This window comes from Corythoichthys intestinalis, unplaced genomic scaffold (assembly GCF_030265065.1).
Source record: "Corythoichthys intestinalis isolate RoL2023-P3 unplaced genomic scaffold, ASM3026506v1 HiC_scaffold_26, whole genome shotgun sequence".
Classification (NCBI taxonomy): domain Eukaryota; kingdom Metazoa; phylum Chordata; class Actinopteri; order Syngnathiformes; family Syngnathidae; genus Corythoichthys; species Corythoichthys intestinalis.
Window position 1 is genome coordinate 1,880,986 of NW_026651595.1, and position 17,505 is coordinate 1,898,490.

At 40.2% G+C, this 17,505-nt stretch overlaps 1 protein-coding gene across 3 annotated transcripts in view; it reads right to left on the bottom strand.

Annotated features, from left to right (window-relative positions):
- Positions 1-3,649: 3,649 nt before the first annotated feature.
- Positions 3,650-17,505, bottom strand: part of LOC130911312 (zinc finger protein OZF-like) — a 76,169-nt gene continuing 62,313 nt past the window's right edge. For all 3 annotated transcript variants that reach the window (XM_057829189.1, XM_057829190.1, XM_057829192.1), the window contains exon 3: positions 3,650-6,876. In XM_057829189.1, coding sequence (XP_057685172.1) covers positions 5,753-6,876 — 1,124 coding nt within the window. In that variant the 3' untranslated portion in view covers positions 3,650-5,752. The remainder of the gene's footprint in view (positions 6,877-17,505) is intronic.

Sequence of the window (17,505 nt, forward strand, 5' to 3'; positions counted from 1 at the left end):
TAAGTGTCCTTGAGCAAGACAATGAACCCCACGTTGCTCCTGGTGCTGCGTCACCAGTAGGTGGATGGCGAGATAGTGTAAAGTGCTTTGAGCGCCTTGAAAGGTGGAAAAGCGCTATATAAGTATAACACCATTCACCATTGCGCTAGCACGAAAGGTCCCATACTTAAATTTCCAAATATATTATTAATTCCGTTTACAAAGTCCAAAACTTCTACCTCTGTTGATCCTCGTCACCAAAAAAGACGTTATATCGAGACCGTGTGATCCACGCGACACCTTTATGGTTTAACAACTTTACTGAACGTCTTGCCAAGGGACTCTCAACAACAACTCCTCACAGCTATTCTGGCTGCGGCGCTTGGGAGAGCACATGCATTACTAACATAATAATGATTATGACTTAATAGCCTTGATAAGGGCCCTTGCTCGGCAGGGGCCAGTGCCTGGGCACCACCTGGCGTCTATATGTGCACGCCGCTGCATTTCTGGGTCTCTTCCTGTTGATTTTGGGTTATTGATGGGTCACTTCCTGTTGACTTTGTGTCATTTATGCGTCGCTTCCTGTTGATTTTGGGTTATTGGTTACAAGTTATAGACCCGGGGAACTCACCAGATTAATAGGCGGTGACAAAAAAACTCACCAGAAAGTGACCTGTAAATGCCCAGAAAATCAGAAAGACTGGCTGCGAATGTTCTGGTTTCAAATGAACGAATGTCTAAATTAATTGGGGATCCAGCGACATCAGTGGCAGCCATTGAGTTAAAAGAGACACTATTCTAGTAGAACATTTTTGTAACTATTTCTTAACAGTGACACCTCTTGGCAGGAGCATATCGATAACGTTTTGGGAAATGGAATTATAGAGACACCATTAAAAAAAAAAAGTGGAACCCACATTGTATGATTTGTCTTAAAAATAATTTATTTGTAATTTACTGTAATTTGTACCCCTGAGTATCAGCAATAATTATGACACTCAAAGAGTTGTCAGTCTACCTTTAAAAAAAAGTCCACCCCATGAGTATAAAACCACCCAGCAACCGCCTGTTTGAGCTCATAACTGTCACCTGTGCACCCCAGTCAGTCATAAGCCAACTGCTGGATGGGCAAGACCAAAGAGCTTTCGAAAGACACCAGAGAAAAAAACGGTTGAGCTCCACAAAGCTGGAAAAGTCTATGGGACAATTGGAAAGCAGCTGGGTGAGAATAAAGCAACAGTTGAAGCAATTGTTAGAAAATGGAAAATGCTAAACATGACTGATAATCTACTTCGGACTGGGGATCCATTTAAAATCTCTCCTCGTGCGGCATCACTCATCATGAGAAAATTGAAGTCTCACCCTAGAACTGAAGGCAGGAGCTGGTCAATTACCTAAAGAGAGCTGGATGCACAGGTTCAAAGGCCATTGTCAGTAGAACACTATAGTGCAATGGTTTAAAATCATGCATTGTTCAGAAGGTTCCCCTGTTGAAGCCAGTAAATGTGAAGCAAGGGTTTGCATAGGGACGGTAGGGACAAAACACTACCAACTTTTCAGGATGCTCAAATTGTCCCCGGCAACTTTTAAGCAACCCTATTTGCATTATATAATGTGTTCAGTTATATAGGTCATTTTGATTGTCTTCCCATATGTTGTAACAATAGAATTGACCCTACCATTATTAAGTGAATTATTTTCAATATTTTCAGACTTACATTTACCCATTTTTCACTAACTGAATAAGCCAGTCCATGTTTTTTTCCTCAAATGCACGCTTGCTTGGCTGATAACCACCCACCCCCCACCCCACCCCACCCACCACTGTGTTATAGTAAAAAATGTGGAGTTTGGCTGTGCTTGTGGACAAACACAGTAGTGTTTTTCCTGAAGGAAGGCTCCATTTTTATTTTTGTTATTCCCTGACTAAAAAGTTTTTTTTTTTCTTTTTTCTTATCTCTAATTTTTATTTAGGCAGACAATTTTGACTGGTTTTAAGACAAATGTTTACTTTTTTTGCATCCCAATTTAAATGTGCTTTTAAAATCCAGACATTTATTCTGGAAGTTTTCAAATGTTTATGTAGTTTTTAAAAACAAAGGTTTGAATCTGTGTAAATCTACTAGAAATAAGTAAAATTGTTTGCCAGTGCTTCAAGTAAATTTTTCTCAGAATTCTTGAAATAAGAAAAATAGCCAGCTGAAAATAAGCTTAACAGACTTATTTTGAGCAAAAAGCTTCTATATTTAATCTTGAAAATAAATGTAAGAAATGTTCTTAATTCAAGAATAGATATTGTTCAAAACATTATTTGAAAGCATTTTTTTCTTGATTTAGGTGAAAAATGGCCGACTTTTAGATTTTTGGGCTTAGTATGAACAAATGGTAATATTTCCTAAAAGCAAGCGGAAGAATCTGAAACATTAATCTGTTAACTGGCTTTTAAAACTCAAGATGAAGAAAGTTACTTGACTAGAATTTAGAAAAATGATCAGATTACATTATACTGTAAACTTGCAGAATAAAAGTTAGTATAAGTCAATACAGATTTATTTTTGCATTAATCATTTAGCCTATCAATTAATTAGGTTCTTGAGAAATGGAGCCCTGATTGCGTTCACCCAGTCTGTTTGGTCTTATTAATGTCCTGTCCTCAGCAAAAAGTGTACATGCTGGATGTGCTGTTATATCGTCCCTACCAACATTGAGACCAAACCTACGTCCTTGATGTGAAGGCCCGCCTGAAGTTTGCCAGGGACCATCCGAATGATGCAGAGCGGTCATGGAAGAAAGTCATGTGTGGAGGAAAAAGAAGGATGAGTACAATCCCAAGAACACCATCCCCACTGGGAAGTGCGGGTGTGAAAACTTCATGCTTTGGGGCTGTATAAAGCAGAGGATGAATGGTGAAATGCATGGTCAGATGATTTTGAGCCACAACCTCCTTCCCTCAGAGACTTGAAGATGAGTCGTGGCTGGATCTTCCAACATGACAATGATCTGAAGCCCACAGCCAAGCTGACAGGAGTGGATCTGTTAAACGTAAAAAGGTTCTGGAGTGGCCTAGCCAGTCTCCAGACCTCAATCCAATAGAAAATCTTTGGGTGGAGCTGAAACTTTGTGATTCACAACAACATCCCTGAAACATGACAGATCTAGAAACTATTTTGTGGAGGAATGGGACAAAATCCTTGTTTCCATATGTGAAAACCTGTGAAGAACTGCAGAACGTCTGACCTCTGTAATTGCAAACAAAGGCTTCTGCGCTAAATATTAGCACTGATTTTCTCAGGGGTACAAATACTTATGAACGCCAGTAAATTACAAATAAATTATTGAAAAATGATACTTTTTTTTTTTTTTTGTAGGTTGTCCCCCTCGTGGAAATCCATCTCTGATTGAAATGTCAGACCTCTACCTATTTTCTAAGTGGGTCAACTTGCAAAATCACAAGGGGAGCGAATACTTCTGCTCCTCATCAGTACTATGTGAGCGGGTCTTCTCCAAAGTTGGAGGAGATTGAAGCTAAGCACTGTAAGTATACTTTTTTTTTTTTAAAAATAAAAATAATTGACAAACCTTTCTGCAGCCCATGAAAGCCCCCAATTATTTTAGACAAAATTGGAAGTTTTGATCATTTGGCTCAGTTATTTCCATCTTATAATAATTTACTTGTTCACAAGGACTGTGCTGTAATACTTATGAAAAATACATAGTGGATTACATCTAGGACGAGCTACTTACAAGACCGTAGCATTGTCAGATATTAAAAATACTGAACACATATTGACAAAAACAGTGACACAGACTTACAAGGTCAACTTTAATTGTGCAAATCAGACTTAAAAAGAACGACACAATCCAATGGTTCAAGACGATGGACGGCATCCAGTGACATTTGTATTTCATATATACAGTGGGGAGAACAAGTATTTTATATACTGCCAATGGGTTTTCCCATTGGCAGTGTATCAAATACTTGTTCTACCCACTGTAGGTAATGCTGAGGGCCTGAGGCTCATGAATGAAGCTTTTACAACAGGTTTATCCAGCAGATGGAGCTCTATTGCAGTGTGTCAAATGCCTTAAAGCAGTGAATCTATTTAGCGTAACCGTGTCAAAAGTGGTTCATTGTTTCAGAAAGCCTCGGTGCCTCCAATTCTTTGTACTAGTACTTGTAATAGTAATGGAAAATGTCTGCTCCTTGTTGGGCGGCCACTTCTTGCAGGGTTCTTGCACCATTTTAAAGTGACATTTTTAAGACCTTAAAAAATATCATTTAAGACCAAAACATGTTGCAACAATTTCTGGTGAAGAAAAAAATAATAATTTTATTTCACAGTAAACACAGAACTGTTGCTACAGATCGCAGGTGTTTTTCTCCTCTCGTGCGACTCAAAGGGTTTGACCCCCACTGCCCCTAATGAAAAAGTCTTTTTTTTCAAGACTTTGTACCCGGCACTGTTGTTATTTTCACCAGGGGCTAACCACCTCTTAAATAAACCATCTTCCATCCATAAATTTAAACTTCACCTCTACAACCGCGGATAACAATAGCATTGGGCGACAACTCAAGTCGCTGACGTACGCTGAGGTTACGGACAACGTACTGTTTCACATATTATTCCTAAACTCTGGTATTTAGTGCACAACCATTAATAAATCAAATACACACCATTCAGAGTTGTACGATATACTACCGTGATTTCACTGGCATTAAACGCATCATCTGGAAATTTAATACCTAATAAAATTTTCTATTAAATTTAAGACTTTTTAAAGACCCGCGGGAACCCTGTACTTGGTTTTATTAACCTTTTTCTCCACTATTACATGTCAGAACAGTGATACATATTTTTAAAGATGAGTATTTCTGCTGCGATGAATATGTCTTTCCTTTTGAATCTCAATATTGATGCAGTCCTCTCCCAAAAAAATTGTCAAGAAAAAAAAAAGACAACAGTGCTTTTTGCATTTACAAAACTTTCATAGTGGCCAAATGCAGACGTGGAAGAGAACTGCATATGGAGCTCTCAAGAGAGTGCCAGTGCAACATTTTCTTCCCAATATTAGAAACTGGTGTAACATCTATTGTGCTAGGGTCAAATTCAAGAATTTGGCAGATGTCAGAAAATTCGTCTTTCAATTAGTAATATATTTTTTGTATACTTTTTTAGTGGCCCGTATTTTTTTGCCCTTTTCTGAAAGGTGTGAAAGACTCTAAGGGTTGCGCACCAGTTGAGGTCATTTCTTTGGCCATATATACCATTTCATCTTTACTATGATTTACTATTTCATTTTCATATTCACTTTGCTTGAATATGTCAGTCAATCACGAGTTATTAAAGATGCGCACTGCACAGAAGTAGTAATAGTATTAATTTTTTAAATAATACATAATCCTCCCCCGAAAAAAACAATTTGTGAGCCAATTATTTTATTAATATTTTTTTGCAATATTGAACATTGTAATTTTCCATATTTATCTAATTAATTATTCATGAATTATTTTGTATTTTTGTACTTTGGAGTCTACTGTTTCAAATATAAATTATAATGTATTATATAAATCATGCCAATTAACCTGAGAGTTAATCAGGTGAGCCAAAACTTTTGAGAATAGTGTGGTTGCGTATCAATACAAGGTTTGGACAAAGGAGATGTAAGGCATCAAAAGTGCTTATCCTCAACAGGATTTGAGGAAGGTCTACAGAGTACAATCATCCTGCATGCAGTCTAATGAAGCCAGCATGGATGACAGTCAAAACAGTTATTGGTTACTGGTTCTCACACCAACACACACGTGTCTCTCAAACCGATCCTTCCGAGTGAACCCTCGGTCACAAACTGAGCAGTAAAAAGGTTTTTCCCCAGTGTGGGTGATGCTGTGCATTTTCAAGTTGGCCTTTATAGAGAATCTTCGGCCACAAACTGTGCAGGGAAAAGGTTTTTCTCCAGTGTGGGTTCTTGTGTGACGATTTAAGCATGCCTTCTGTGGGAATCTTTGGCAACAAACTGAGCAGGCAAAAGGTTTTTCTCCACTGTGGGTTCTCGTGTGTTGTGTTAAGTGTTCCTTCTGAGCGAATCTTTGACCACAAACTGAGCAGGAAAACGGTTTGTCTCCAGTGTGGGTTCTTGTGTGACGTGTCAAGTCGTCTCTACGTGCAAATTTTTGGCCACAAACTGAGCAGGAAAAAGGTTTTTCTCCAGTGTGGGTTCTTGCGTGTGTTTTTAAATGATGCCTTAGAGTGAACGCCTGACAGCAAACTGAGCAGGAAAACGGTTTGTCTCCAGTGTGGGTCCTTGTGTGACGTGTCAGGTCATCTTTCCGTGCAAACATTTGGCTACATACTAAGCAGGAAAAAGGTTTTTCTCCAGTGTGGGTTCTTGCGTGTGTTTTTAAGTGATCCCTTAGAGTGAACGTTTGACCACAAAATGAACAGGACAAATGTTTCTCACCAGTCTGGGTCCCCATATGCCTACGACAAGTATAGTTGTTAGCAAAGGAGCATTTGCAGAGTTTGTTATCTCTGTGAGCTTTCTTATGACCTTCATCATCATCATCATCATCATCACTGTCAGGCGAGTGTGACATGGCATCTTCGCTATCTGATAGTGGAGCGATTAAACCGTCCGCTCGCAATCCTTCTGTTGAGCTGCTGCTGCTGCCGCTTGGAGGCACCCCCCGTCTGCTGACGGGCTCACCAGTCGACCGAGTGATATCTTCCTCCCCTTTAAGGGATGGCAGCTCTTCCTCCTCTTTTATGAAAGGAAGTAGTTCTTCTCTCTCTCGCTGTGAAGGGGCCTCCTGTTTGATTTGGGAGAGCTCAACATCCTCTTTGACGCCAGAAGATTCTGGCTCCTGCCGCTCAGTGCCAAGATATTTTCTGAAACCTGCAAGACAAAAGAAAACAAAAGATACTTTTTATGGACTGTCTATCCAGCTAGCAGGTCGTGAGTTTAGAATGGCCGAGAGAGCGAGAAAGTGTATGTGCCTGCACGTATGAGATGCAATATGGGCAGTCAGTCCCATGACAACAACGCGCCGATTGGCTGGTAGTCATCGTGAATTGACATGCCCTCATCCTTCAGGTGGAAGGAGTAGCCATTTATTTGCAGCAAGAGCATTGTTTACACCCGTGACCCGTGAGTCAGAGAAAGGTGGACACTGAAAACTGCTGATTTAATGACGAACGAGACTGACAAATATACGCGCATCAAAGGGTTTTAAAAAGTATTCAAGAAATAAAAGTGTGAAAAAATGTGACATTTCATTTTGACACGCAAGAGACATTGTTTCAAATAGAATTGTCACCAAAAATTCAGCACCGAAAATTATCAGCCAAAAATGGCTAAAAATGCATTTTCCATTTAAATGTTTTGAGGACCGCATGTTTACCACTGAATAGTGTGTCGAACCTTAGTTCTCTTGTGATGGTGTCATCAAAACACGGCGAGAAGCACCACGCTGGCTGATGCCGTCTTGCAAACACGCCTGGCTCACAGCCAACATGTCCGCGATTTGGAAGTACAGTGGTACATCTACATACGAAGTCAATTTGTTCCAGACCTTGTTTGCAAGTCGAAATGGTCGTATGTCAAGCAGGATTTTCTCATATAATGTGTTATAATTCCATTAATTCGTTCCACAGCCCAAAAACCTACACTACATCCTTAATAAATACTGCTGTTACAAATCGCAATTACAAAGCGGAAAACAAATACATTATGAATAAAAATCGGAATAATAATATTAGTAATATTAATAATAATACCTGCAATAATTAGGGCTGTCCCAAACGACTAATTTCCTCTACATTAGTCAGCTGACTAGTTTTACGATTAGTCGACTACTCTAATAATGTTTTTTTTTTTTTTGTTCAACTACTTTAATATTGAATTTTTTGTTAAAGCTTATTAATTCACATAAAAACATTTTGGAACACCTAAATTCTTTCTTAACATATAAATAAATAACATAAATATCAATAATAAATTACAAACAATGAGTTCAAATGCTGCTGGCATTAACTAGTGCAAAAAAATGTAAACGGAAACACTGTAACTTCACCTTTTTAACATGAGTCAAAACAATTCTTACCCTTTTTGTGGTATGTAATTGTCTATATTGCAGGGTTTCTGCTACATATCAATTATTGTGGCGCACCGCCACACCAAAATAAAAGCCGCCACGCCGTGCAAAAGAGATGTTTAAAAAAAAAAAAAAAAAAAATTTAGGCCGTGTCAAACTAGCGGCAGCCTAGTGTGAAGGTTTCAGCGGCAACCTATTCATTGTATATTGTAATGTCCGTAACTCTGCAAGGCCCCCTTAAGAGACGGTCGGAGGAAGAGCTGTGACGTAGAGGGAAGCGAGATAGCAGTCGAATGTCACGGAAGCCCGCTGTTATTTTGTTATTGTTATTCTTTATTATTGTCGCCACAACAAAGTGGGTAAGCCAATACAGACTCCTCTCCTTCTTCCGCCCATCCGGGGCATTAAAATATTTTGGATCGGACTTTTCGGCAAAAGTAAGCAGTGGACGGCCGTCTTGGACGGAACGGCACGTTTGAATGAAATTGCGCCGAGAGGCGGAGGGGAGAGCGCCACCGCGCTAATATCAACAACGCGTTCAATAGCAGAGGGGCCGGCGTACTTAGCATTATATCTGCTACCAGGCTGTTTCGGCGGACGGATATACGCAATCACGGCTGACGAAACCTTGATAAGTGCGCTCTTTTTATCAACGTTTCGCGAGCTTGGGGACACTCGAAAAATGACTCTTATACTTCTCCTTGCTGAGCTAATTGGTACCTCAATGTGCGTTTGTGTGGAAATGTAGTTCACGAAAAACAACAAAAAAATATTTACCTTCTCACCGAAACTAGTAGATCTCTTTACACGGCCATTAGAATTTCCCACTACTCCTTGAAATGGATCCATTAAAGGGTGTAGGTTTGGTCTCAATATTGGTACGAACGATATAACAGCATAACCTGCATGTACACTTTTTGCTGGGGACGGACATTACCGTAATAAGACCCAACCGATTGCGTGAACGGGGGTCAGAGCTACATTTCTCACCACCAATTTGAACCTAATTAATTGATAGGCTAAATGATGAATGCAAAAATAAATCTGTATTGATGTACCAACTATCACACTGCAAATTTAGAACGTTTTAATGCGATGATTTTTCTGAAATCTATCGAATAATTTTCTCCATCTTGTTTTGAGTGTTAATGACTAGTTAACAGATTAATGGGTCAGATTATTCAATTTACTTTAGGTAAATATTACCATTTGTTCTTATTAAACCCATACATATAAAGGTTGGCCATTTTTCACCAAAATCAAGGGGGAAAATGCTTTCAAATAATGTTTTGAACAATATCACTTGCTGAATTAAGAATATTACTGACGAAAAAAAATTTTTTTTTTTTTTTGCTTAAAAGAAGTGTGTTTAAAAAATAGCTATCTGAAAATAATCTTATTTCAAGAAATCTGAGTAAAATTTACTTGAAGCACTGGCAGATAATTTCACTTATTTGTAGTAGATTGAAAACAAGGGAATTTAGTCAACTACCAATCAAACGTGCGTTTGAGGGGAAAAAAATGGTGTCAGTGTAAGTCTGAACATCGGAAAGTAATTGACTTAATAATGGTAGGGTCAATTCTATTCTTACAAAACATGTGAAGACAATCTAAATGACCTCTATAGCTGAGCTCTTTATATAATACAAAAATGTTGCTTAAAAATTGGTGGGGGCAATTTGAGCATCCTGAAAAGTTCCTAGTGATATGTCCCTAACGTCCCTATGCAAACCTACGCCACTGGTCCATTAACAGAAGTACTATCATTGTTGTGTTAATGTAGTACATATTAGGGCCAAAGAAAAAGAAAAAGAAAGACTATGAAATGTAAGTCATACTATTGCTACGAGGTAAAACAGTCGTATTATTACGTAGGGTAATGTAACTGTAATCAGCTACGCATTTTACGTACATGAACCATAGCTGAGATATACGACATTAGCCTGGCTCACGAAATATTTCAAATAGATCTTTGTTATGGTTCTTTTTGGGAAACAAAATGTGAAAAAATAAAGTCATGATATGACACAATTTTGCCGTGGCACGACATGGGCAGCCCGACTCCGATGCAGCCCACCATCGCAGCTTCAAAAAATCCTAGGGGAAACACTGCGTTGTTATTGTCATTGTTAAATGTTAAAATGAATTGCAATGTCCCGGACAACCATTTTCAGAATACTTTCTGTGAGTTCAGATGCTTTTTCTGGTGTACATTCCGCATTTTGGGGGGAGGGGAAAAACTGTTCAACTTTTGTTTTAACCTGAAAATAGATAAAGGGCACACTGAAATATTACCACAATTATTTTGAATGAAAGGCACACATACTCACAGTAACAAAAATTAGATAATTTTGTATTAATTTTATAGTATACTACATCCATGTACACAATAATAGTTTATAATATAAAGTAACTAACATTAGGGCAGTCATGGATTACAGTAAGCAGGCCAGTGCTGTTTCCATATATATATTTTTACTATATTATGTACAGTGCCTTGCGAAAGTATTCGGCCCCTTTGAACCTTGCAACCTTTCGCCACATTTCAGGCTTCAAACAAAGATATAAAATTTTAATTTTTTGTCAAGAATCAACAATCGTGAAGTGGAACAAAATTTATTGGATAATTTAAACTTTTTTAACAAATAAAAAACTGAAAAGTGGGGCGTGCAATATTATTCGGCCCCCTTGCGTTAATACTTTGTAGCGCCACCTTTTGCTCCAATTACAGCTGCAAGTCGCTTGGGGTATGTTTCTATCAATTTTGACATTCTTGCCCATTCTTCCTTGCAAAACAGCTCGAGCTCAGTGAGGTTGGATGGAGAGTGTTTGTGAACAGCAGTCTTCAGCTCTTTCCACAGATTCTCGATTGGATTCAGGTCTGGACTTTGACTTGGCCATTCTAACACCTGGATACGTTTATTTTTTAACCATTCCATTGTAGATTTGGCTTTATGTTTTGGATCACTGTACTGTTGGAAGATAAATCTCCGTCCCAGTCTCAGGTCTTGTGCAGATACCAACAGGTTTTCTTCCAGAATGTTCCTGTATTTGGCTGCATCCATCTTCCCATCAATTTTAACCATCTTCCCTGTCCCTGCTGAAGAAAAGCAGGCCCAAACCATGATGCTGCCACCACCATGTTTGACAGTGGGGATGGTGTGTTCAGGGTGATGAGCTGTGTTGCTTTTACGCCAAACATATCGTTTTGCATTGTGGCCAAAAAGTTCAATTTTGGTTTCATCTGACCAGAGCACCTTCTTCCACATGTTTGGTGTGTCTCCCAGGTGGCTTGTGGCAAACTTTAAACGAGACTTTTTATGGATATCTTTGAGAAATGGCTTTCTTCTTGCCACTCTTCCATAAAGGCCAGATTTGTGCAGTGTACGACTGATTGTTGTCCTATGGACAGACTCTCCCACCTCAGCTGTAGATCTCTGCAGTTCATCCAGAGTGATCATGGGCCTCTTGGCTGCATCTCTGATCAGTTTTCTCCTTGTTTGAGAAGAAAGTTTGGAAGGACGGCCGGGTCTTGGTAGATTTGCAGTGGTCTGATGCTCCTTCCATTTCAATATGATGGCTTGCACAGTGCTCCTTGAGATGTTTAAAGCTTGGGAAATCTTTTTGTATCCAAATCCGGCTTTAAACTTCTCCACAACAGTATCTCGGACCTGCCTGGTGTGTTCCTTGGTTTTCATAATGCTCTCTGCACTTTAAACAGAACCCTGAGACTATCACAGAGAAGGTGTATTTATACGGAGACTTGATTACACACAGGTGGATTCTATTTATCATCATCGGTCATTTAGGACAACATTGGATCATTCAGAGATCCTCACTGAACTTCTGGAGTGAGTTTGCTGCACTGAAAGTAAAGGGGCCGAATAATATTGCACGCCCCACTTTTCAGTTTTTTATTTGTTAAAAAAGTTTAAATTATCCAATAAATGTTGTTCCACTTCACGATTGTGTCCCACTTGTTGTTGATTCTTGACAAAAAAATTAAATTTCATACCTTTATGTTTGAAGCCTGAAATGTGGCGAAAGGTTGAATACTTTTGCAAGGCACTGTATATACAGGATATATGTATATATTTTCCCAAGTGGGAGCTTCCATGATCCTAACAAATTTAATTTAAAAAAGTTTTTAATAATATAATAATAATAATATAATTATACAAGTATTTGATACACTGCCGATTTTGCTGGTTTTCCCACTTGCAAGACATGTAGAGGTCTGTAATTTGTATCATAAATTCTCTTCAACTGTGAGGGACGGAATCTAATACAAAAATCCAGAAAATAACATTGTATAATTTTTAAATAATAAATTTGTATTTAACTGCATGAAATAAGTATTTGATACATTACCAACTAGTAAATATTTCGGCTCTTAGTTCTTTTTTAAGAACCCCTCCTGTTCTCCACTCATTACCGGAAGTAACTGCACCTGTTTGAACTTGTTACCTGTATAAAAGACACCAGTTCACATGCTCAAACAAACAAACTCCAACCTCTCCACAATGGCCAAGACCAAAGAGCTGTGTAAGGACATCAGGGATAAAATAATAGACCTGCACAAGGCTGGGATGGGCTACAGGAAAATAAGCAAGCAGCTTGGTGAGAAGGTAACAACTGTTGGAGTGATTATTAGAAAATGGAAGAAGTTCAAGTTGACGGTCAATCTGCCTCGTTCTGGGGCTCCATGCAAGATCTCACCTCGTGGGGCATCACTGATCATGAGGAAGGTGAGGGATCAGCCAAGAACTACACGGCAGGACCTGGTCAATGACCTGAAGAGAGCTGGAACCACAGTCTCGAAGAAAACCATTGGAAACACATGACGCCGTCATGGATTAAAATCCTACAGCGCATGCAAGGTCCCGCTGCTGAAGCCAGTGCATGTCCAGACACGGCTGAAGTTTGCCACTGACCATCTGGATGATCCAGAGGAGCAATGGGAGAAGGTCGTGTGGTCGGATGAGACCAAAATTGAACTTTTTGGTCTAAACTCGGCTCGTCGTGTTTGGAGGAAAAAGAAGGATGAGTACAACCCCAAGAACACCATCCCAACTGTGAAACATGGAGGAGGAAACATCATTTTTTGGAGCTGCTTCTCTGCCAAGGGTACAGGACGACTGCACCGTATTGAGGGGAGGATGGATGGGGCTATGTATCGCCTGATCTTGGCTGACAACCTCCTTCCTTCAGTTAGAGCCCTGAAGATGGGTCGTGGCTGGGTCTTTCAGCATGACAACGACCCAAAGCACACAGCCAAGGCAACTAAAGAGTGGCTCCGTAAGAAGCATCTTAAGGTCTCTGAGTGGCCTAGCCAGTCACCAGATCTGAACCCGATAGAAAATCTATGGAGGGAGCTGAAAGTACGTGTTGCCCGGCAGCAGCCCTGAAACCTGAAGGCTCTGGAGAAGATCTGCATGGAGGAGTGGGCCAAAATCCCTGCTGCAGTGCGTGCAAACCTTGTCAAGGACTACAGGAAATGTTTGGTATCTGTAATAGCAAACAAAGGTTTCTGTACCAAATATTCAGTTCGATTTTTGTGATGTATCAAATACTTATTTCATGCAATTAAATGCAAATTTATTATTTAAAAATCATACATTGTGATTTTCTGTTTTTTTGTATTAGATTCCGTCCCTCACAGTTGAAGAGAACTTATGATACAAATTACGGACCTCTACATGCTTTGCAAGTGGGAAAACCAGCAAAATTGGCAGTGTATCAAATACTTGTTCTCCCCACTGTACAACAATGTGGCAAAGCGCAGATGACGAGAAATGAGTCTTTAAAGTGCATGTGACAGAAAAAAAGCATGTTTATTTCACATCATTATTCATATTAGTATTTTATGCTCCTGAATGAAATGGTCCGCTTCGAAGCGATCGATATATTTATTCAATTTTTTTAATCCCGCGCTATGAAAATGAGAAACTTGCGGCCACAGACTCGGATTGAGGAAGAAAACTAATGTGACGCCAATGGACTAATCATCTCACAATACGGCCATTTCTATCGTATGTAGAAGGATTGCTGATTCAGCCGATTTTGCGGCTTATTTGTTTATTTTTCACATCACACCGACCCAATGTACTGCAGGATGTTGTTCCTACAACAGAGAGAGGTGTAAGGCTTTTTGGATTTCCAAAAGATGCTGAAGAATGGGCAAAACAAGTCCGACAATCAAGAAACCATTGGACAGATGATTGAGTAAGCTTCATGTTTTATGTGATGTCAAATACTGGGATCATGGCAAACGTCTTAATAAGGAGGTGGCTTGAATTTTGTGGGTGACAATGCTCCCTGTCAACCGAGAAGACCACTCGGCCAACGACTTGTCGCACACCATGGTCGCCGGCCCATTAGCCTCCGTGCTCGGGCAGCCACGTACTCTCCTTTGCGGTTCTCGATTGTATACAGACTTCCACCACTCTCTACCCCCTTTGTGTGCCTGCCAAGAGAGCACTATCCTCGGCTTGGGCTCGGAGAGGCCCCCGCTCTCATCTCCGGTTCTTGATTGTGTCCAGACTTCTATCCCCCCTCGGTCCTCTTTGTGCTATACTCGGCTTGGACAGCCACTCGCTCCGACGTCGGCTGGTTTGTCCACCGAGAATGCGCCATTTTCGGCGTTCATTCCCCCTCTATGTTCCAGCAAAGAGTACTGCCTGCCTGCCGGGGCCGATGCAGAACGACGAGCCGAAACTTGCTCGCCGCAGGGGGCTGGCCGATTGGTGAAGACAATCAACCCCGCCGCCGTGTATAACACGAGTCGGGGAGTTTTGTGTGATTTTTCGTTTTCAAAAGGCGAGGAAAAGACTTGGAAGAGCCGTTCGGTTCGGGTTAGCATGTCACTCTTACGCCTCCTGTTTAGTTTAAGCTCTTTCCTCTGACTCCGAAGCCGGGGCAGGGAAATGACAAGAGCCGGACTAACTCCGGTGGCAAAAAATACCGTTCGGGGGGTGCAAAAAGTCGGCAGTAATTTAGCCCTGTCGTACTAAATAAATGCATTTTGGTGCATAACTTGTAATGTGTAGCGTAGACAAAACAGTAGGTGTGAGAGCTACACTACATGCTAACCTGAACTGAGCGGCTCTTCCAAGTCTCTTCCTCGCCTTTCGAACACGAAAAATCCCACAAAACTATCAGGATATCCGAAACGACTATTTCTCTCCAGATAAGTCGACTATTCTAATCATGTTTTTCCCCCTTTTTTTCTTTTTTTAAACCAATCTAGCGATTACATTTTTGGTGACGCTTATTAATTCACAAAAACATTTTGGAACACTTAAATTCTTTATTAAAGTACAAAAAACATATAAATAACAATAATAAACTAGGCCTGCAAGCAGGACTGAACGGGCCCTCGCAATCTAGCGCAACTCGGACGTCACGCAACTCGGACTGTGTGCAGGTCAGGGTGGTGGCAGATCCTCCTCTCTAATCATCTCATTAGAACCTAACATGCTCGAAAGTCGCCTATTTACATTCCCACACCCAAGAGATAAAAACCCCTATTGGAGAGAGTACTACAGAAAAGGAGCCACTACTGAGCTGTGCAGCCAAGCCCTTATTCAAAACCAAAATTAATCTTCTAACTGGGCCAATTCGACCAAGTGTGCCAACTATTGTGGCTCTATAAGCTCCCTGAGTCTCTGAAAAAAAATATTTCCTTTAAATGTCGAACAAAGGGTCGTCACAGCAACAGACAGAGACACATGGACATGGGCCGTAAAAAAGTATTTTAATAGGTCTTGAAACTACAATGACCAACATGAAAAGAACTGGACATGTTTTGGAAAAACGAGTGACTTTCTATCGCCACTAGTTGGCGCTGTAGGGTTGATGCAAATGACCCCTACAAGGCCCTTCAGGGTATGACTCTCAACAAGCGCGGGAAGTTTGGCGCAGATATCTTGTATATCTGCCGAGTTATGACTGTTCAAAGTTTTTGGAGAGAAAAATTGTTGACAGTCATTTTCACTTTCCTGTTTGGACCCCTCCGCTTCAACGAAACTTCAATATTTTTCATCAGGCACCTGAAGACAGGTCTTAAGGTTTCCCTTATGCAGGTTTGAGGTAGATTGATTTTTTCCCTTTAGAGGAGGAGTGTGTCCCGTAAAAAAGGGCATTTCCTGTTCCCACTAGAAGGCGCCAGGCACAAATGGTAAATTTTCAATCCAGTCCTGCTCAGGCTGGTATACCTCACACACATGCCAGATTTGAAATAGATTGAACGTTGTATGAGGGAGTTATCAGTCATTTTCCGAATTCGGTGTTTTGGCGAAAAAATGGAAGAATTTGGCGCCCCGCCCAGGTCAGGCCCGTGAATGAAAACACACCATTTTTATAACTTAAGATTTCATATGCCTCATGAACAGTCTCACCAATTTTGAGAATGATCAAACTAATTCCCTAGGTGCCAAGGTGTAAAATGTGCACACTGTAAATCGATAAAAAGTTCACATTCAATCCAAAATACCCGATTTCCTGTAAGATTTCGAATGTGTGTGCAAGAGACTTTTTGGAGCAGTTTTGCACAAAGTTTTGACTCTCCAAATTTCATCACTCTATGTTAGAAAAACCTAAATGGAGAGGCCTTTTTGAAAATTTCAAGGGGGCGCCACTGAGCCATTTTGTTAAATTGTTTCGTAACGTTGCAAGATTATCGAACGTTATCCAAAGCCGCATGTATGTGCAAATTTTGGTGAGTTTTTATGCATATTCAAGCCTCCAAATGTAAACTCTTACTGTGAACCCATGAAAATTTCACATTCGATCCAAAATACCTGATTTCCTGTTGGATTTGGAATATGGGTGCAAGAGACTTTTTGGAGCAGTTTTGCATAAGGTATCTACTCCCCAAATTTCCTTGCTCTATGTTGAAAAAACCCAATAGGAAAGGCCTTTTTTAAAACTTCTTTCTGTCGCCACTAGTTGGCACTGTAGAGTTGATGCAAATGACCCCTACAAGAACCTTCAGGGTATGACTCTCAACAAACACGGAAAGTTTGGCGCAGATATGTTGCATATCTGCCGAGTTATGACTGTTCAAAATTTTTGGCGAGACAAATTGTTGACGGTCATTTTTACTTCCAGTTTGGACCTCTCCGCTTCAACGAAACCTCAATATTTTTCATCAGGGACCTGAACACATGTCTTGAGGCTCCCCTGAAACAGGTTTGAGGTCAATAGATTTTTTTCCCTTGGAGGAGGAGCCTGTCTCGTAAAGAAGGCCATTTCCTGTTCCCACTAGGGGGCGCCAGGCCTAATGGGTAATATTTCAATGCAGTCGTGTTCAGGCTGGGATATCTCATATACATGCTAGAAATGAAAAAGATTGAACGTTGTATCACGGAGTTTTTAATCATTTTCTGAATTTGGTATTTTGCCCAAAAATGGCCGACTTTGGGACCACG